Source organism: Rattus rattus, chromosome 12 (assembly GCF_011064425.1).
Source record: "Rattus rattus isolate New Zealand chromosome 12, Rrattus_CSIRO_v1, whole genome shotgun sequence".
Taxonomy (NCBI): domain Eukaryota; kingdom Metazoa; phylum Chordata; class Mammalia; order Rodentia; family Muridae; genus Rattus; species Rattus rattus.
This window is the reverse complement of record NC_046165.1, coordinates 70866688-70887700: the sequence shown is the minus strand read 5'-3', so window position 1 is coordinate 70887700 and position 21013 is coordinate 70866688. Positions and strand designations below refer to the sequence as shown.

The following is a 21013-nucleotide window of genomic DNA, read 5'->3' as shown; positions in this document are numbered from 1 at the left end:
GAAGGACACCCATTCAGAGCCTGCCCCACATGTGGCCCATATATATACAGCCACCCAATTAGACAAGATGGATGAAGCAAAGAAGTGCAGAAGTGTAGATCGCCCCTGAGAGACACAGCCAGAATACAGCAAATACAGAGGCGAATGCCAGCAGCAAACCACTGAACTGAGAACAGGACCCCGTTGAAGGAATCAGAGAAAGAACTGAAGAGCTTGAAGGGGCTCAAGACCCCATATGAACAACAATGCCAAGCAACCAGAGCTCCCAGGGACTAAGCCACTACCTAAAGACTATACATGGACTGACCCTGGGCTCCAACCTCATAGGTAGCAATGAATATCCTAGTAAGAGCACCAGTGGCAGGGGAAGCCCTTGGTCCTGCTAAGACTGAACCCCCAGTGAACGTGATTGTTGTGGGGAGGGCGATAATGGGGGGAGGGTGGGAAAGGGAACACCCATAAAGAAGGGGAGGGGGAAGGGTTAGGAGGATATTGACCCGGAAACTGGGAAAGGGATTAACACTTCGAAATGTAAATAAGAAATACTCAAGTTAATAAAAAAAATAAATTAAAAAAAAAAAGAAACCAAAAGGCTGGACTCCAAATCTACATAATTTGCATAATTCCTTCTTCCAAAGAGCTCAAGCCTTGTGCATAGCAAAGCGAGTGCTCAGAAAAAAAAAAGTTGTGAAATTATCTCTGTACTGGAGTAAGACATGTTTGCTAAATCCCAGCTGTTTACAATGATATATTTCCAAATCCCATGACTGGATGTGAATCTCTGGGGAGAAATTCTCACTCTGAATTCCCAGATCCTAACAGGGCACGTGCCTCATTCTGAGGAGAAAACTGCCAAGTGAGGAAATAATGGAGCAAGAAGGTTGCACAGAACCAATGTCCTGTGTGATGAAAAATGTAGACCTTGCCAAGGGAAAACCTGAGTCACTGGGAAATAAGAAAAAGTGTGATGGAAAGAATATTTCATTGGGTCAAGACAGCTAGAGGATCTTTTGAAGATAAACCTTAATTGGTCCTTGCAGACAGCATGGCCTAGCATCACTGCAGATTTCAAAGTCAAATCTCCACTCTCATGAATTCAGCAGAATCTCCTTCCTTGCACAGTAAAGACACAATTCCTCTCCACCCACTTAAACTTAGGTCAGGGTGAGAGGTTTCCTGGGAACTAAACACCATTTCTGTTCACTTCAGAATCACCAATGCTAAGACCATAGATGTGAGGGTTTTCCAGTCTTAGACTCTTCTCCATTCTTTTCCTGATCCTACATGAGTAGGTCTAGAGGCACAAATATGAATCTCTTCATCAGAGGATGACAATCTCCAATTAGAATGCCATGTTGCTTTCCTATTTTTCAACCTAGGAAAGCAAATTCCATGCACAAGGGAAAACTATGTCAAGAGCTCCTTTCTGTCCTGTTGAAAATAACAGGGTGTATGGTTCCAGTGATAGAAATAGCAACTCAATCAAAATAAAATCAAAGAAGCTCATTGTCGGAGAATATGAGCAATTCATGGTCATAACACTTTTAATGAAATTATCATTTTTTTCATGCAGAAATAGATTGCTTATTTGATAAAAGCGCAAACTCGTAGATATTAACTTTTGAAGAGAGTAATGGTTTGTAATTGCCTTCTTACAGCAGACTGTAGACGTTCAGAGTTACAGAAAGAAATGTGATGAGCTTTCTGGCTCACCCAGACAAAGCACATGGCAGAAAAGCATATGGCACTCAGAGATAGAAGGTTTAAAACATTAGACAGTCCCAGGATTCTTGCTGGCTGTAATGGGAATGGCTAACCTTATAGAATAGCAGATCTGCCTGTTACTAGGCTATCTGGGTTCTCCCCGTCAAGCCAGTACGTCCATCTTGGCATGATTCCAGACTCAGTGCACATGACCTTCACGGTGTTCTCGATGGAAATTAAAAAGTTAAGCCCAATCTAATCTTCCCTTCGAATGAGAAACAAGGAAGCAAGAAGAACCAGCTGCACGATTTCACAAAGGAACAACTAAACGAATCCAGACTATGAGTGTTGTGGTTTGGATTGGATCTGAGTGTGGCCCCCTGAAGGCTCAGGTATTCGTGCTATTGGGAAGCAGGGTAGAGTCTTTAGGAACTGGAGCCTAGTGGGAAGTTAAGAAAGCTACCGAAGCACCTGTGTTTAGAAGGAATCGGTGAGGTTCTCAGGCCCCAGTCAATTTTTGGGTTTTTAAAAAAAAAAACAAAGGATTTGCTTTTATTTTATGTATTTTATGTCCTTTCCTGCAAAGCTGCATCACATATATGCATGGTGGTGACCCACAGAGGCCAAAAGAAGATGTTAGATCCCTGGAACTGAACTTGGGGGATGGTTGTGAGCTTCCGTATGGGTGTCGAGAGCCAAACCTAGGTCCTTTGCAAGAGCAGCAAGCACTGTTAAACACTGAAAGGGAAGTAAGCCTGCAAAAGAGCAAGGCTGGTTCCTCTGGGGTCTCTCTAGCCTGGTCTGTTTACTGACGCTGCCTGACGCTGTTCACTGCGGCGTGACACGGGGGAACGCATAGACTCGGCGTCCTACTACTTAAACTTCTTAATTCCAAAGATGTAAGTAAATAAACCTCTCGCTTTATAAAGTACCTTATATTTCATCGCAGTAAAGGAGAATGGACTGATACGGTGAGGTGTTCTATAGAATAGCAGGACCACTCACCGCCATGATGGATGATATGAGAAAGGGGAGGGGAAAGGCACAGTGAAGGGAGACAGTGGGTGAGAACTGTTAAAGGACTTAAAGGGGGTAGATGGGACATAGAAACTATAACAACTCTGACCAAAAGAACTACAGTTCCTTTAAATAGATCTTCGTCTTTTTAATCTGTTAAACAAAACAAACAAAAAAACAAAAAAACAGGGACTTGAGCAAATCTGACCACCGAGATGTTATTCAATGATTTGAGACAATTACAATTGACTTTGGTAAATGGAAATGGGATTGTGGTGGTGTAGAAAACATTCTTCTTGGTTAATGTATAATAAAGGCAATCACAGTGGCTCCACCAATAATCCCAAACTGAAGAGGCTGGGTTGCCCAGATTGCTGCCATTTTGAAAACAATGTGGTCTACATAATAAATTCCAGGTCAACCTGTGATACAGAATAAAACCGTGTCTCAAAAACCCACATGAAGAAAGTTAATGTATGTTGAAGTAGGCTGTAATGAGCTGTCACATTTGTGATGTATTTTTTAATTTTTGAACAAAATAAGTAGAAAATGTAGTCAATGTTAATACTTGTTAAGGCTAGGTGACAAGTCTGTGATATTCTCCTACTCTCCTTTGTAATATTCAAATATTCCAATAGTGAGTATGGATGGTGATACAGGAGTGTTAGGGAGACTTACTTCCAGGACTACTAGCAATTTATGGGCAGCTATACCATTAAAGAAAAATCTCTCCCGAGCAAGCTTCTCAAACTATGGCTCTGTCGAGGCCTCAGGTCCCCAAGACCTGCTCAGAAAACCCATGAGAATCAGATCTATTTTCACAATGCCAAAACAGTATTTCTTCTTTCACCATGTTGACATTTGCAGAGATGGAGCAAAAGGAAGGTTGGATCAAACATCAAATGCCTCAACATGAGGCAAGAGAATTACATCAATGTTCTAATAATATCCCCTGTGTTCTTCATTGCCACAAGACAAAAAAAAAGCAACTTCAAATAAGTATTTTTTTTTCAGAGCTGGGGACCAAACCCAGGGCCTTGCGCTTGCTAGGCAAGCGCTCTACCACTGAGCTAAATCCCCAACCCCAAATAAGTATTTTATTGACTCTATCAGCTTTTGGGGACTGTGTGTCTGTTTGCATGAATGTGTACATGGATTAATGTACTGTGTAGTTGTGAAACTTAGGGCCTCACACTAGTTTGCTCAGGTTGCCATAAGTGAACAGCATGGACATAAACAACAGGAAGTAATAGAAAGTAATTTTCTCATAGTTCTTGAGGCTAGAAGTCCAAGACCAAGGACTGGCAGGGTTGGTTTATTCTTAAGCCTCTTTCTCTCTTTTTTTTTTTTTTCGGAGCTGGGGACCGAACCCAGGGCCTTGCGCTTGCTAGGCAAGCACTCTACCGCTGAGCCAAATCCCCAACCCCTATTCTTAAGCCTCTTGCAAGGTGGACAGCTTCTCAGCATATTTTCACACGGTCTTTCTTCTATGCACACACAACCCAAGTTCCTCTCTTATAAGAACATCAGTTGGGTGTGCAGACAATTTAACTATGACCTCTGTCATGCCTTTGACCAGAGTATCTATCTGTCTGATCCAGTTGGGTACTTTATTATCTGTTTCCTCCATTCTGGTAACTCCATGTGTATCCCAGTCAAAACAATGCTCTTGATAGAAAAAGACAACCTTACCCGAGAGAGGGAGAGCATATTTAGGTCAAGGGTATATGAGCAGCTGCTATAGTCCCAAGCTAGAAACCTGCAAGCAAACTTCCAAGGCTATTAATTATGTTGAACTTGGTCTCACCCTGACAGCTTCATGTTCAAGAACAGTCATGTTCTGAAGTTAGAGCATGCTGTGGAATTCTGTCTTTGGGGCACCACATAGGCAATTCTATCTTGAAGTCTGAACATATATGAATTCCTACAAGAGCCCCATTGACAGAGTGGGCACCCCTAGAGCTCCCTGTCTGACTTGCAGCAAATGTTTGCTGTTTATGAACTCTCGTGGAGGAGCTTTGTAAACTATGAGCTTCCTGCAACTTCTAAGTTTAGTTAGTTGGCTTCCCGAATCTTCTGATTCTCGCCCCATGAGAGTGTTTCAGTTCAGTGAAAATAACAACATGTCATCAGTTAAGGAAAACTAATAACTGGGGGCTGGGATGGCCCAGCCGTTCACGTGGCTTATGTGCACGTGTGAGGAGTGGAGCTCAGATCCGCAGAAACCACGGAAATGTTGGGTGGCCGTGTCTCCTGCCTGTAATTTCAGCTTTGGAAGAAAGAGTTGGGATCCTCTGAAAAAGCTGGCTGGCAAGATTAGCCATGTCAGTGAGCTCTGAGAAACCCTGCTAAAAGAGAAATTAAGAGTAACTCTAGATCATAACCTCATGCCTCCACTTGCATAGACATGAATGTGCAACAATACACTCACACACATGCAAACCATGCATACATACATACGTACATACATACATACATACATGAAAATAGAAAAGATACTGAGATACTGGTGGTGGCTAACTAAACTGCTCTGATAGTTTCATATTATATAACATACTACAATAAACTTCTGGCTGCTGCTTTGCTCACTGAATCAGTTACTTCTCTGATGAATGGTGGATGATGTCACAAAACCATTCCTGGATAGAAGTTTCAGTCAAACTGCAGAAGGCTCATCATTTAAATATAACACAATAAGTTCACCAAAATGGCTTCAGACTCCAGATTCTAACAGTCGAGAAACTATCTCCTGCCACATTTTGGTTGTATTACTATTTGGTTGTATAGTACTATTGCTACAGGCCAGCCATGGTGGCTCATACCTGTAGTTCTGATGCTATGAAGGTTAAGGTAGCAGGATCACCATAGACTCAAGTCTAGCCTGGGCTACAAAGTGACTTCCAGTTTGGGCTTCATAGTGAGACTCTGTCTCTAAAATACAAGTAAATACAATCTACAGACCACTTGAAGCTCAAGAAGAAGGACGACCAAAGTGCAAATACTTCGGTTCTTCTTAAAAGAGGGAACAAAAAATATTCATAGGAGGAGATACTGAGACAAAGTTTGGAGCAAAAACTGAAGGAATGGCCATTCAGAGACTGCCCAACCTGGGGATCCAGCTCATATACATACAGCCACCAAACCCAGACAATATTGCTGATGCCAAGAAGTGCATGCTGACAGGAGCCTGATATAGCTGTCACCTGAGAGGCTCTGCCAGAGCATGACAAATACAAAGGCGAATACTTGCAGCCAACCATTGAACTGAGAAAGGGGTCTCTATTGGAGGAGTTAGAGAAAGGACTGAAGGAGCTGAAGGGGCTTGCAACCCCATAAGAACAATATCAACCAACCAGAGCTCCCAAGGTCTAAACCACCATTCAATGAATACACATGGACAGACCCATGGCTCCAGCTGCATATATAGCAGAGAATGGCCTTGTTGGGCACCAATAGGAGGAGAAGCCCTTGGTCCTGCCAAGACTGGATCCCCTCCCAGTGTAGAGGAATGTCAGGGCAGGGAGGCAGGAAGGGGTAGGTGGATGGGTGGGAGAACATCCTCATAGAAGAAGGGGGAAGGAGGATGGGATAAGGGGTTTATGGACGGGAAACTGGAAAAGGGGATAACATTTGAAATGTAAATAAAAAATATCCAATAAAAACTCATCAGCTTAAAATACAAGTAACAACTACACACACACACACACACACACACACACACACACACACACCGTCCTGTAGTCATGGTTTCTTAAAGGGTATTTAACATGCCCTCTTGAAAACCTACTATCACTTTGCTAGCTAGACAGTGTCTGGCTCCTTTTAAATACTTACCCTTAAAGCCCTAGTGTCAAAGTCCTTCAGGAAGGAAGAAGCCCCAGACCTTAATGGGATCGTTATGTCAAAGAAAGAAGCCTAGGTAACAGCCCGCTGTCCCTGAGATACAGAAAGGGCAAGTTAGGGAGGCATTCTGGGAAAGATAGAAGGCGGTGGTGGGTAGGTCATAGGAATGGTATAATGAGAGAAGGGGAGGAGTGTGTGGAGAGGTAGGGTGGGAGGAAGCCCTGAGGATATTTGATCAGGGGGGGCTCATCTGTTAAATCAGGATCCGGGAGAATTGGGTTTGGAAGCTGAAGTGAGTAAAACATGACCTGCAGATTAGAGAAACGGGAAAAGACAGGAGTGGAGGCTTAAGAACAGGGAAACTTTATCTCCTGTGTCACTGGAGTTTTGTTGTAGTCCTACAAATGAAGGGTTGAAAAACGTCAAATTTAAACCAGAGGTTCGGGTTGTCAACGAATTATGGGGGCAGCCCAAGAATTTGAAGGTTGTTTGAAACTTTTAGAAGACAAGCCAAAGGACTCTCTTTGAGAATAGAGGGGCTACTGCCCGTGTTTATAGGTGTAAAATGGGCCAGGGCTAGCTGGTGTCTCCCCCGCCCCCAGAAATGGACATTTCCAGTGGAATCACAGAGGACAGACTTCAGGGGCCTGAAACAGGAGAAGGCTTAGGTCATCTCTGGGAACTGACTGAGCCCTCATCCACTTGTGTTCTGAGCAGGGGAATGGCCTGTGTTTTGGATAGTTCTGAGTGTAGTAAAGATGGCCTTCTCAGGTGCTAGAGATCCAGTTAGATAAGACAGCGAACTTACCACTAATGCCAATAAGAATTAAGACAAATATCTTACTACATTTGCATGGTAATGAGGGATTAGAAACTATGGCCCTACATAGGGTGGAGTACTGACTGGCTGCCATTCAGCCTTAGCTTTGAGAGCAGAGTGACTCTCTGAAGGAAACATAAGAAACCAGAACTGGCTATATGATAAAAACCCTGTGAAAGGGGAGTCCTGGTGGGGCTGTAACCATCAGGGGAGCCCTTCTTGGGTTTTAATGTCCATGTTTAGGAATTTAGATGTAAGAATTAAATTTGTAGGAAGAAACAGTGAGTTTAGATGACCCCAAACTGCTAGAGCAACTTTAGTTAATGTCAGAGATGATTAGGACACAAGACCAAAACACAATGACAAGAGTTCTATGGAGTACAAAGCTAAACAAAGGATTCTCAAATGAGGAATATCGAATGGCCAAGAAGTACCTAAAGAAATGTTCAACATCCTTAGTCATCAGGGAAGTGCAAATCAAAACAACCCTGAGATTCCACCTCACACTAGTCAGAATGGCTAAGATCAAAACCTCAGGTGACAGCAGATGCTGGTGAGGATGTGGAGAAAGAGGAACACTCCTCCATTGTTGGTGGGATTGCAAGCTTGTACAACCACTTTGGAAATCAGTCTGGCAGTTCCTCAGAAAATTGGACATAGTGCTACCTGAGGACCTAGCTATACACTCCTGGGCATATACCCAAAAGATGCTCCAACCTACATCAAGGACACATGCTCCACTACGTTCATAGCAGCCTTATTTAGAATAGCCATAAGCTGGAAAGAACCCCGTTGTCCTTCAACAGAGGAATGGATACAGAAAATGTACAATTACACAACAGAGTACTACTCAGCTATTAAAAACAATGACTTCATGAAATTCTTAGGCAAATGGATGGAACTAGAAAATATCATCCTGAGGAGGTAACCCAGTCACAAAAGAACACAAATGGTATGCACTCACTGATAAGTGGATATTAGCTCAAAAGCTCAGAATATCCAAGATACAAATTACAGACCACATGAAGTTCAAGAAAAAAGGAAGTCTAAATTATGGATGCTTCAGTCTTTCTTAGAAGAGGGAACAAAATACTCACAGAAGGTAGAGGGTGGGACGGACTTGGGAGGAAGGGGGGAGAGGGAAAAATAGAGTCTGTACTTGAAACTAGGGTGAGATAGGGAAAGAGAAGATGGGTTTCCTTAGGGGCAGAGCGGGGAAGTTGTTTCTTAGATAAACTGTGTTTGAAAGGGCAATCTGTTTTCTCCTTTTACAAGGCTAGTGTCTGTGGTCAGGATCATTTGCATTTCTTCTGCAGTATCCAAATGGCTGGCTTCTTGGAACTTTAAGTTCAGTGTAGTGCCTTGGCTTGTGGGTAGAAGTCCTTTACTCTCCTTCTGTAGTAGTGAGCGATTTCTGTGGTGACTATATTCTGTAACAAATAGCACTGAATTTTGAGTCTAGTGTCTTATTTTTGCAGCAGGCCAGCTGGATTTGGTTTTAAGATGTGGGTTGTGTTCAAGTCTGTCCTACATAATAGAAAAGGACCCAGGCAGAAACAGCAGTGCCTTCCTAGGACGTATTTTTTTTATATCACAGAAGGTTTGAAAATACTGGTAGAAATTCATGATGAGTTCCTACTTGGAACTGAAACAGTCACTTACATCAAAAATGCCAATGTCAAGAATCCGGGTACACCATGTCTATTGTACATCATGTGGTAACAAGTCTGTATCTACAGGGCTGGGAATGGGGAATGAAGAGTTGGGAGGTACAGTGGTAGCAGACTCATTAGAATACCCATCTTTTTCTTTCCTGCAGTAGTCTCTCTCAGAGCAGTCTCTCATGACCACTTCTTGGGAAATCTTGCTCACCAGTACTGGGGTAAGTCTGCGGGTGACGTAGTTTGATTATTTCCTCAACACAGTGACCATCCACCTCTGGACATCTCAAAGACTAACGCCCAACAGGAACATAGTCAAGGATCTGAGTTACAACTCTTTGTTCTCCTCTGGACCTCTGCCTATGGCCATTACATCTAGGTGGGAAGGAGTCAATAGAAAGACCGAAAGTGAAATAATAGCATCTATGTTAGGCCACGGGCGCCTCTAAAGATCTCCAGCAGTGAATACCAAATTTTCCGTCAATCCTACTTCCTCTTGATAAACAAGAAGCACCAAACTCATATACTCCCATTAATATTCAACATTTAACAGGGTCACTTTAGATGAACCTATTGTGCTGCCGTGTTTTCGGCGATGCTCACGGTGACCAAGAGCAAACAAGAATGGTATTTGAGAGCATGATTCAAGGGCAGGACTCAGCCCCAAACCAGAAGTCAAATATCTGTACAACTAAGATGGATCTATTGCATTTAGGCAGAGTTACTGTCCCTGCTTGATCTAGTCATACCCTGACCAAGGTCACTGGGCCAAAAGAAGTTGCTGGAGTGTGGGAGGCCATAGTATAAGGCAACATCAGCTGGAGACATGGATGCCTTGTAGAAGTCCACAAGAGAATCTGTTTACCAAGTTGGAACTTATGCTGCTGCCTCTGCAAGCCCAGCAGGTCGTCATTTCTCTCACAAAACACCATATGGGCTACCGGCTCCAAATTAAGCAGCCAGGAGGTCAATGGAGAGGATAAAGATTTAAATTTACCTGAAAGCCTTTTGCAGACCTTATAACACAAGAGAAAAGCACATCAGGCAGAGGAAGTTCTGACGCTTGGTGGGAAAGAGGAAAAACTGTATTAACCACAGACATTTTTCTGCCTAACCCACAGCGTGTAGCATACCCAGGAGACTTTCAGATATCTAACACAGTCCCCTGTGGGAAACCATCTGAGAGAAGACGGGCCAAAAAGTATGGATTGATAGGAGTGGACATTAGAATTTCTAAAAGTCCACGCTGACCCCAGAGCAGAGCCAGCCAGCAGGGCAGCAAGCATCAGGCAGCAGTACCCAGGCAAGTCTGGCCTGAACTAACTGCCAAACCCTTTGATCTTCTGTGGCTTGACTCGCAGAAAACACCTGGCTGGGGGTTCTCAGAGACAAGTGATACAAAGCCCAGGGAAGGTTTTTGTAATGCTCTGTAGCACTGTGATTGGAGGGATACGAGCACGGTGTTTCAAACCCCATAGGGAGCTGTACAAAAACTGCAGGGTGAAGAACCATCTCCCAGGGAAGGGTCCTGCCCGAGCCAGCTGCCCTGGAGGATGAACACCGTGGGGGCAGCCTGTCCTTGTTTGGAAGCCTGCAAAAATGTCAGGAAGTTGACTGGACAAGAGATGACCCCACCAGCTGGCCTCTGTCTCACAGCTGTTTCCTGGGTAACACTCTTTACTTTGTCGTTTACTACCATGGCACACGAAGAATACAAAAGGCGTTCGCTAAGAGGCTATCCTTGACGGTGCTCTCATGTTGGTTCTACAACACTTAAAGAGCGAAATGAGACATTCCATGTGGAATTGGTGAAGTCAGGTCCCTGGAGAAACTTGCCTGAGTTCTTCCCTTTTGCAGCTCGGAAGGTGGGCTTGACAGAAAATTGATTTGTTAGTGGCCAATTCACTAGCCACACTTAGCAACTTTGAAGTTTTCTTCCTGGAACTAAGCAGCACTTCAAACCACCTTCTCCCTCTCCTTATTGTCCTATATATTCTCTGACCTTAAGGCCACATGACTTGGGTAAAAGCCTTAACCAGAATAGTCATGAATCCAAGACCTGATTGGTGCTGGCTTTCTGAGGCGAAGAGCTATGTGTGGGTCTACATTTAAAACAAAGGCAAGCTCTGCTAAGAGACTTTCATGTGTGTACTGTGCAGGAAAGGTTTACTGTGGAATATGTTGTTCCCGCATGCTGCTCAAACATCAACCTCCTGTAAGCTAACCCATCCTCATACACGGTAAGTCATGATGAGCTAGCTGGATGAGTAGCACATGCAATCTTTAAAGTACAGGAGCACGAGAACCCTCCAGCCGTGACGTCAAAGCAAGAAGGAGATGGGAAACAGCTATCGAGGTTTTTGGAATGGCCTCAGTAACTGTGCTACTGACAAACTCATCTTCGGACAAGGAACCCAAGTGACTGTGGAACCAAGTAAGTCTTTTAATTTGTCTGGATTGGGGGCTAAGGGATCTTCTACCTAAGGAGGTTGGAAGTATGAGGATATGTGAAAGGAATAATATCCGCATCCTTGGCGATCCAGTCGTGTCGAGGAAGATGCCTGGGAAGAGGTGAACTGTGGTTAGCGCCTCCATATTTAAAAAGTAGGATTTGGGGGATTTGGAAAAAAGAAAAAGCACACATCTCAGAAGAACCTGAGGGAATTGTGCCTGCTCCACAGAATTAAGTCAAACTGTAGGAGTGACAGAATGGGACAGCTCAGCAGAGTCAGCATTAATATGTGCCCAAGTGATCAATCCTACAGCAGTGACTCCAGATTTAAATAGTTCTGACCTTCCATAGGCCAGACTCTGTTCCCAGGGCACCACAGAATGAAAGGAGTGTCTGGACATGGAGCGCGAAGCCAGATTAAGTAGGCATTCACTACAAGTGTCACCACAGTCCTCTGTGGAAGGAAGGTGTCCAGGCACCCGTGTTTATTTGGTCAAGCTGCAGATAGATACTGTCACTAGAGAGAAATAAGCATGGAGTAGTGTGGTTCCCTGTGAGACCAGATCCTAGAATAAAAATTAGTGAGGATGTGCAACTTAGAAGTTGTCATCTAAATTCAACAGTTTCTTGCTATTAAAAAAGAATGATGTTTCCCACTTGCAGAAGGCTACCAACTTGTGTTGTCAGGTAGCAGATTTGGACCCCTAAGCCAAGGGTCTACTAAACCTGTAAGGTAAACCTCACTGCAAAGGTCCTAAAAAATACCATGATAAGCTCCGGTACTCACAAATCACCAGCCCAGCTTCTAGGAAAGCAAACAGGCCCTCTGCCCTGCTGCTCTGACTTTCTGCTTGTTTTCCAAGGTTAAGAGAAGGCTCTTAAGCTTGTAACCTTGTAATCTTAAAAGGCGGTCAGGAGGGTCCTGAGTGTGGGAAGTGAAGAAAGCGAAAGATCTGGAACCAGGAAGGAAAATCCAAGTCTGGGGCATCTTCAGACCCCCTAAGAGCACCTACTGCAGAGAAACAGAGCAAGGGAGAGACAGGCCTAAAGCTAAAGTAACAGTAAAGTAGGGAATCTCAAGTTTGCCATTGTTTGGAAGAGTTTGTAAAGTCAAGCAACTTGGACTTTTGCCTTTAAATGTCTATGACTTTGAAACATCTCACTAAAATAACAGCATGTCCCCACTCCCTGTGAGGTAGCGACCAATTTCCCTAATCTCCCTTTGTTCCTAGAGCTCTTCCTAATGAGTTAACTTGCTCTGATCTACTGGGCCAATGTCCCCCCAAGTATAGAATAGCAGAAATCGCTTCTCAAATCCATATGGCTTAAAGTCTCCTTTTAATTATATTTTAACTTCAAAAGTGAGTGAACTTAAGGAAAATGATTTGGCAAACTGCGACAGGTAGATATGACCCTATTCCCCCTCCAAAGGAAAAGATGTGATTAATTGAAGTTTGCCAGACACCCCGGCAGGGCATTAGATTATTCTTTGAGCTGAAAAAGCTAAGGAGCATCTAGGGGGTAGGACCCAGAATGGTTTTAAATAGCACCTTCCTTTTTAACCAACCAGTGCTGGACTAATGAGCTACGGCTGCAAACAGGGCCTTTGTCTTATCTGCAGCCAACTTTCTTTTGATTCTTTCTTTGGGAGCCTCTTTCAAGCTCTTACTTGCAAGGTTCCCAGGAAACCCCAGACTCACCGAATGATCGAATCTACACACAACAGCAGATCCCACTGGGTAGTCCAGCCTACTGTGGAGAGTAAACCTGGGGATACCATGCAATAAGGCACCACCATGTAAACTTGTTCTTGACATTGTTCAGGGAAGGAGTTCACAAAAGGGTCATGGTCCTCAGAAACATCATCCTAGATGGGGGTGGCTGTAAGATGTCTCACAGTGCTCTCTGTTATTGTATATCAGTCTTATATCACTTATATTGCTTTCGGGGTGCCCACCTTGCATCAGTTCAATCTCACAATGATCTTTTGAAATTAGTTATCGGGGTTGGGGATTTAGCTCAGTGGTAGAGCGCTTGCCTAGCAAGCACAAGGCCCTGGGTTCGGTCTCCAGCTCCGAAAAAAAGACCAAAAAAAAAAGAAAGAAAGAAATTAGTTATCACTTTGTGTTTTTGCAAACCAGGAAAATGAATCCAGGAGGGGGTTGCCCAAGATCACACAGCTTAGCCAAACCCTAATTTGAGTCACCTGTATGATTCCAGCGTCTGTGCTTTGAAGATCCCTGCAGTTCTGCCAAGCTGTACCTGCATACATGCAGGGTTCATCCTGTTCAGAACAGCCACCCCTTCAGGACTCTGGGCTGTTTCCTTTCCAGCCACCATTTCCAACAACTCCCTGGCCAAGAAAGGGCTCCTACCCCCATATCCACATCATCCCTCTCAAGAAGCAGGGGACAGGCTCGTCACTCATGCTACAGCTTTAGAGCCTCAGAGTTCCTAACACAGAAAAGCCCAGACAATTAGAATATCTACCTGCCTCCCAAGAGGTCTGGCTAACTCTCTTATTCCTCTTGGTCACTGGTTCTTCAGCAGCTCCCCCTCCCCTATTTCTTTCTCATAAGCATCTCCAGGAACAGAATCTTTATGCATGCAATTCTCTACTTAGAGCCATTCTTCCACCAGGGACTGGTATAGCTTTCTCCCAACCCCTGCTTAGAAATGTGAGACCTTCCCAACCCACCCACAAACCCCTTCTTCCACTCTATTATTTATAGTCCTTTAGTCCGTCTAAAACTGTCTGTGGATTTATTACCTATCTCTCGTGGTCCATGGAGATAAACACGTTAAGATTTACTTTCCACAAAGACATTTAAGACACTGACTGTATTTTGTTACATAAATGATTCAGTCCATCAGAGGGCACCTCTGTTGTGGTTTACCGAAAAGGAAGTACGCTAGAACACTGCAGCACCAAAGCAGAGCCCTGATCTGCAGCCTGGGGCACAGCACTGTCACCTGTGCCAAGCACTATTTTAGATACAAGGCATCAGCACAAAGAGAGCAGATCAAAATTCTTACCCTGTAAAGGCAAATGATACAAGAGAAAAGTACTATAGGCTGCAACAAGCCAAGATCCAAGAAGGTGCAGGAAAAGGACTGGTGTGTAATTTTAAACAGAGGAGTCTCATTGGAAAGCTGGCATTTGACAGGGCGGAATAACCCCTTCAGCTTCCCGGAGGAATGGGACTTCCAGGCGAAGGGGGCATAGTGCTCTCCGGAGTGTGTGAAGAATGGTCAGGAGGCTATAATGAATCCCAGGAGGTATATCAGCTTTATATCACATGTCAGGATGATCCCAGGGAACAAACTTAAAAGGGAGAAGAAGAGATGGTTTAGTTGGCAAACTGCTTACTGTGCAGGTAGAGGACTTGAGTTCAGATCTCCAGAACCCATATAAAAAGCCTGACATAGTGGCACTTGCCTGCCATCCTAGTACTGGGGAGGCAGAGACAGGAGGATCCCTGGATCTCACTGGCCCGATAGTCTTGCCAAATCAATGAGTTCCAGGTCCCGTGGAAGATTCTGGTCCAAAAAAATAGAGAATGATAGAGGTAGATACCCAACAACTCTCTTGCTTACACGTATGTGCGTGTGTGTGTGTGTGTGTGTGTGTGTGTGTGTGTGTGTGTGTGTGTGTGTGTGTATGTGGGGGGGTGGGTTTTAGGGAAGGACCCCAGCCACACTTTCTGTCTCTACCTCCAGTGACATTACCTGTAGAATGGACCTAATAATTCCAGTTCATGAAGTTGTGTACAATGTGTACAAAGAAATAATATAGAGAGCAGTGTTTGTTAAGTAATATAAGGTTTTGTTGTGAATGGTAATTTTACATAGTTACTATGAACTGGACCCTAATAATTCCAACTCTTGTTCATGAACTCCCCTTTGTGTTAGGACAATTGCTCAAGAAATAATGCCGGGCTGGAGAGATGGCTCAGTGGTTAAGAACTATGGTTTTCCAAAGGTCCTGAGTTCAATTTTTAGCAACCACATGGTGGCTCACAACCATCTGTCATGGGATCTAATGCCCTCTTCTGGTGTGTCTGAAGACAGTGACAGTGTACTCATATAAATAAAAAAAAAAAAAGTTGTCAATTGAAAAATGTGAAACCCTTGCCCTTGCTTGTCCAGCTGATGCATGACCTGGTGGCGTAATCTTACTTGAACCTTCCTATAACTATTTCTCCTCGTGATGGCCAGTTAGCATTTCAGCAAAACCAACACGATTCCTTTCCCTTAGGGAAAATGGGATCGTCAGCAAAATCTAGGGATAAGAAATGGCAGAGTGAGGAGCTAGTAGCCAAAAGCTTAAGGGCTTCCCTAATGGTCAACATTCAGAAGATAAAAAGACGTTAAAGGGGCTGCAAAATGCAATGGTTAGCTCTGAGAAGCCTTCACAAGATTCCACTCAAGCTTCCCTCATCCTGATCCACCAACCCTATCCAAACAGATGAGGCAGACTGAACGGGATAAAGAGCAAAGAATTCAACTGATGACTAAGCTAGCGCTATGACAGTGCAGCTTAGCTATGGAAGTGGGGATTTGCTCATCACAGAACCTTAGAGCAGCACCTTAGAGCAACAATTCTCAACTTGTGGGTCATGACCCCTTTGGGAGTCGAATGACCCTTTTACAGGAGTTGCATATCAGATATCCTACATATCAGATATTTACACTATGGTTCATAACCATAGAGTAATTACAGTTATAAAGTAGCAATGAAATAATTTTATGGTTGGGGGGGTCCCAGAAAATGAAGAACTGTATGAAAGGGTTGCAGCATTAGGAAGGTTGAGAACCACTGCCTTAGAACCATAGTAACACAGTGTTGATAAATGAAGCTTCTCAGGAAATTAAGGGTGGGTCTAAATTTGAAACTCTTTATTTGTTGTGAAATTACAAGAAAATATCAGGACAAATGTATTAGGATTTTCTTAATAAAATACTCTATGCATGATTGAAAACTCTATCCTGAAATTTAATAAGAATAAATTTTCTATAACTACCTTGAAAAGCCATAGGTTAGGTTTCTGGTCCTGGCCCGCTGGTCAGGAACTAGGACCACAGAAAGTCCAGATGAGAAGGTCTCTCAGAGTAAAAATAGTGATCCTGGTGTAAGAAAGAAGGTTAGAAACAAGGAAAAGACGTGAAAGAAAGCATTAAATGCACTGTATGTATGTATGTATGTATGTATGTATGTATGTATGTATGTATCTGTCTATCTATCTATCTATCTATCTATCTCATCTTGGTTTCTTTTCTTTCTTTCATTTTTCATTGAGAACTTGCATTAAACCAGCAAGGCTAGCCTCAGACTAACTGATCCCCAAGATTCCATTCTAGCTAGGGTAACACCTCCTGTAAGCCCTGAATCTGGGGGCTCTGCACAAGGCATCAGGGACTCCTATCTCAGAGAAACACAGACAGTGACTCCAGAAAAATTGGGAAGTGATGGTGTTCTCCTCAAAGTGTTATCCACTGGTAACCTGATCCAGTGTTTGAAACCCAGGGTTTACCTTCAGTGGTTTGTCTGCCAGCAGTCTTTCTAATGGCTCCAAAATTCCAAGTCCACTGGGGAAGCCATTATGTCTTACAGGGTGACATGTGAGTTTTTCTCATTCTAGAGGAAATAAAGAAGTGGGAACGGTACGAGAAAATGGAAACCCTAACAGTCCTGAGTGACTGGTACTGTCAGCTTGGTCTCTGCCTCTCAGAGGATAAGAAAAACTTGCAAAGGTTCTCCATTGTCTATTGCTTCCAGGGCAATGGTGGGATTTGTTGAATTTTCTTATGTCTAAGGAGACAAACACCAGAGTAACAAAGAGAAGGAAAGAAGCAAAATTACGCTATAGCCGATTGCAGTCTGACTGATGCTTGGTAAATTGCATCTGAACAAAAAGTACTGCGTTTCATTTTCTCCTTAAACCATTTCCACTTGAAATTCAGAATTATCTTCAGTGTTAAGAGTCAAATGTTCAAGGCTGAGCCTTTGGGAGTCTTGGGGGAAAGGAGATTGGAGAAATTAATCTTTACTATCTGTTGGGACACCGACCACACTTCCCGGTGATCTTGTACTTTCTTCTCTGGTTCCTACCTGCAGTGATGGAAGTCAATATATGTGCAGAAAGTGAGAGATTCAGTCCTGAAAGCTGCCTGTCACCCTCTCTTGCTTTGCTTTAGCCCTGGCCTGGCATCTCATAGATGGAGACTTTGTGCTCACTTTCCTCTCCAAACGCTCAGCTCCTGTCACCTTACAAAAGCAAAGGGCGTGCTGTGCACTTGGCCTCCTGTCTCATCAAGGGCAACTTTGCAGTTCTCTGAACTGCAGCCTCTACAGGCTGAGGTGCAGGCTGAGAAGCAACACACAGATGTTCAAGCCCAGGCCGAGGGTTAGTCCCAGACTGGTTATCTGTAAAGCAAGATTATAATGTGCTCCTGGGACACCCGACAGATGTTTTTTGGAACTGGCATAAAGCTCTTTGTGGAGCCCCGTAAGTTGATTTTTTTCCCTATATTTCTATGGATAATTTTAATCCTGGGATCAGAGCTACCACCCATCTTATGTTACAAATTATAACTAGTAGATTCACTTACTTATATTTCAGAGTTAGAGTGGGGCAGACGGAAGTAGGCCAGGGTGATGGTGCTGAATTTCTAACATGCTTCTGTAACTATTTTTACTGTTAAATGTATAGTTATTAAAACTCTAGACCTTACTTATTTCTTAAATCTACAGATCAACCTAGAAAATACAAAGAAATCTTTTTTTAAATTACACCAGTAAATGTATCACTTAAGGGGAAAGGAGGCAGTCACAGGGGGTGCTTGGGTTCAGACTCCCTGGGAAATGGTTGGCTTCCTTGTACACACCTTTGGCTGAGCTAACTGGCCTGCATGCCTCCTTACAGAGCACAAATACCCTACAGCTCAGAAGGCTTCAGAAACAGGTGGTTAGCCAAGTCAGAATAACCAGGCAGAACAAATTTCGGGCCTTAAGTGCAATGCTATACAGGCAAAGAGCCTTGAAATTCTCAGTGGCATTTATTATAGATGTCACAATTCTTAGAGAAGCAGTAGGATGCCCTGTGTGGTTCTACAGTGGATAATATCTAAGTTTGCAAGTCATAAAATGCATTCAGAAAGGATGCCGTTGCTGTTTCCCAGCAGGTAATTTTAGCATTATAGGAGTGCACGTAAGAGGAGAATGTCGGAAAACCAAGTGGTATTGTCCAAGCAAATATACCTGGAAAAGTGTGGAAATATAGTTATATGTATGGAATAACAAGAGACTATTCTCAAAAGATAAACATTGAAATTTTTCACTTAAATCTTATTTTCAAATATTTGTTTAAATCGAATACAGAATAGTCTAAGCTCCATATGACAACTATGATGTACATTCTACTTCTTCAAAAAGGGAGGTCCAGCTTAAGCCAGACATCTGTTTTCTTTAGTTGCCATGACAACCAGATGCCAATGAATTGATTGAGTAAACTTTTCTTTCAATTGTTTTAAACATATGGATCTTAGAGAGAGAGAGAGACTAAGAAAACCTTTTACTAAATCAATGCACTACGTTCAATTCAGAGATCTGACTAATACACTCAAGGCTCAGAATGTACATGGGTGAACCTCTTCAAACATCCATCTTGCCAGTTATATTATAATATTCGTATTATTCAGATATGATCTCCCTAATCAAAAAAAAGATTATTGATGATAGTTTCTTAATGAGTTTAGATTTTAAAATCCACACAAGCAGCTGGGCCCAGAAGCACACACCATATACTATTGGCACTCAGGAAGCTGAGGCAGGAGGATTGAGAATGTAAAGTTAGCTTTAACTACTTAGTGAGACCCTGTCTCCACCAAAATCCAAGCGAACCTTCAGTGTCCAACTTACTCAGATTGGATCATACTCTTGAATAGCTGATAAGGTAGAGTTTTGAGTTTGCTTTGGTTAGTTTGGTGGGTTTGTTTGTTTTGTTTTAACAAATTTCTAACTCCTAAATCTCTTGAAAAATCAACCACAGTACATCGCAGGCCACAAACAGGATAATGAACAGGAGATACCAGGCTCTGAAATGAGAGGCAAGGAGTGAAGACTTGTGGTTTCCAGCCGTTAATGCTGGGGTTATCAGTTTCGCTGTCAGCAGCTTCAGTGTGTTAGAAAACTAAAAAGCAAAGGTTTTCTCAGGAGGCTTGGGCACAGATAATTCTGAGAAACCCCTTGAAAAAAAAAGAAAGAAAAGAAAGCCAATCTCGTCTAGAGCCAAAGCCAAAATAGTCAGAATCTTAGGAATTAGTCTTCTGCCCTGAGTGCCGGAACAGATTCCAATCTTTCATTTGAACTTCTTGGTGGAGAAAAAGGAAATGGAGAATCATCATGTACTCACGAGGAAGCCTTCTCTGAATAGCTTGTTCTCTTAGGATATCCCTGATCTGCCCTGATCTGCCCTGATCCAGTTCTTCTGTGGAGAGCAGCAGGCACCTTCTCATAAAGAGTCACTCCTCTCAACCAACCTGGCCAACTGACTTGGTTAGTTTCACTACTACAGACCCCATCACTAAGACCCAAACCCAAATGCCGGATCAAACATTTCAAAGGTCAATCTGTTTCTACTTACACATGCATTACCAAGCTTTTCTGTTAAGGAAGACCTGCTGCCTTGATCATAAGAGATAAAAAGACATTGTAATTGTAATTCCACATAGTTTTCATTTGACACCAACAACTCCAACTGGTTTTTTTTTTTTTTTTTTTTTTAGTAAATACTAAGGTCTGTGGTCACAAGAAAAGTTACTGTAGAAAGTCTGAAATGAAACACAAAATTTTACACAGTTCAGGAACTTCGATCAGTCAGTCGTCTTTTCAAAGCATCAAGATTTCCAGTTTAAAAAAAAATGGGAAGAAAGTGAATTCCTGGATTAGTGGGAGGTTATATTCAAAGCAAAGTATGAAAGAGAAGAGACAGTTAGAGGCTCCAATTCTGGAACCAGCATTCATTTGATAGCCCCTTTAGAAAAAAAAAAAAAACAGGAAATGGGCTTAGCTGGTTTTAATCTCCAAGTACTTTCTGAGAACGGTAGTTGTTATACTCTGATGGTGTGTACCTGTAATCCTAGCACTCAGGATATGAAAACAGAAGAATCACATGTTCAAGGTCATCCTTGCCTATATAGCAAGTTCAAAGCCAGAATGCATGAGACCCTGTCTCAAAAGAAATGACTCAAAGAAGATAGCAAAAATCTGTAAGCCCAGCACTTAGGAGACTGAGGCAAAAGGGTTGAGAGTTTGAATATAAAGGCTGGAGAGATGGCTCAGCAGTTAAGAGCACTGACTGCTCTTTCAAGGGGTCCCAGCAACCACTCGGTGGCTGACAACCATCAATAATGGGATTCGATTCCCATTATTGATAATTCCTTTTTAAAAAAGAGTTTGAACACAACCTGGAATACATATAAAGATTATCTCAAATATAAACAAAAATTACTCAA

The 21013-nt window shown here is 42.9% G+C and overlaps 1 protein-coding gene and 1 gene segment (V, D, J or C); both read left to right on the top strand.

Moving 5' to 3' along the window:
• Positions 1–21013, top strand: part of LOC116913352 (M1-specific T cell receptor alpha chain-like) — a 495143-nt gene that overhangs the window by 391319 nt on the left and 82811 nt on the right. The window lies entirely within an intron of this gene.
• The window catches only part of LOC116913353, a 14189-nt gene continuing 4160 nt past the window's right edge, over positions 10985–21013 (top strand). Inside the window, 1 exon segment of the C gene segment in view lies at positions 10985–11479. Within this exon segment, the coding sequence occupies positions 11383–11479 (97 nt within the window).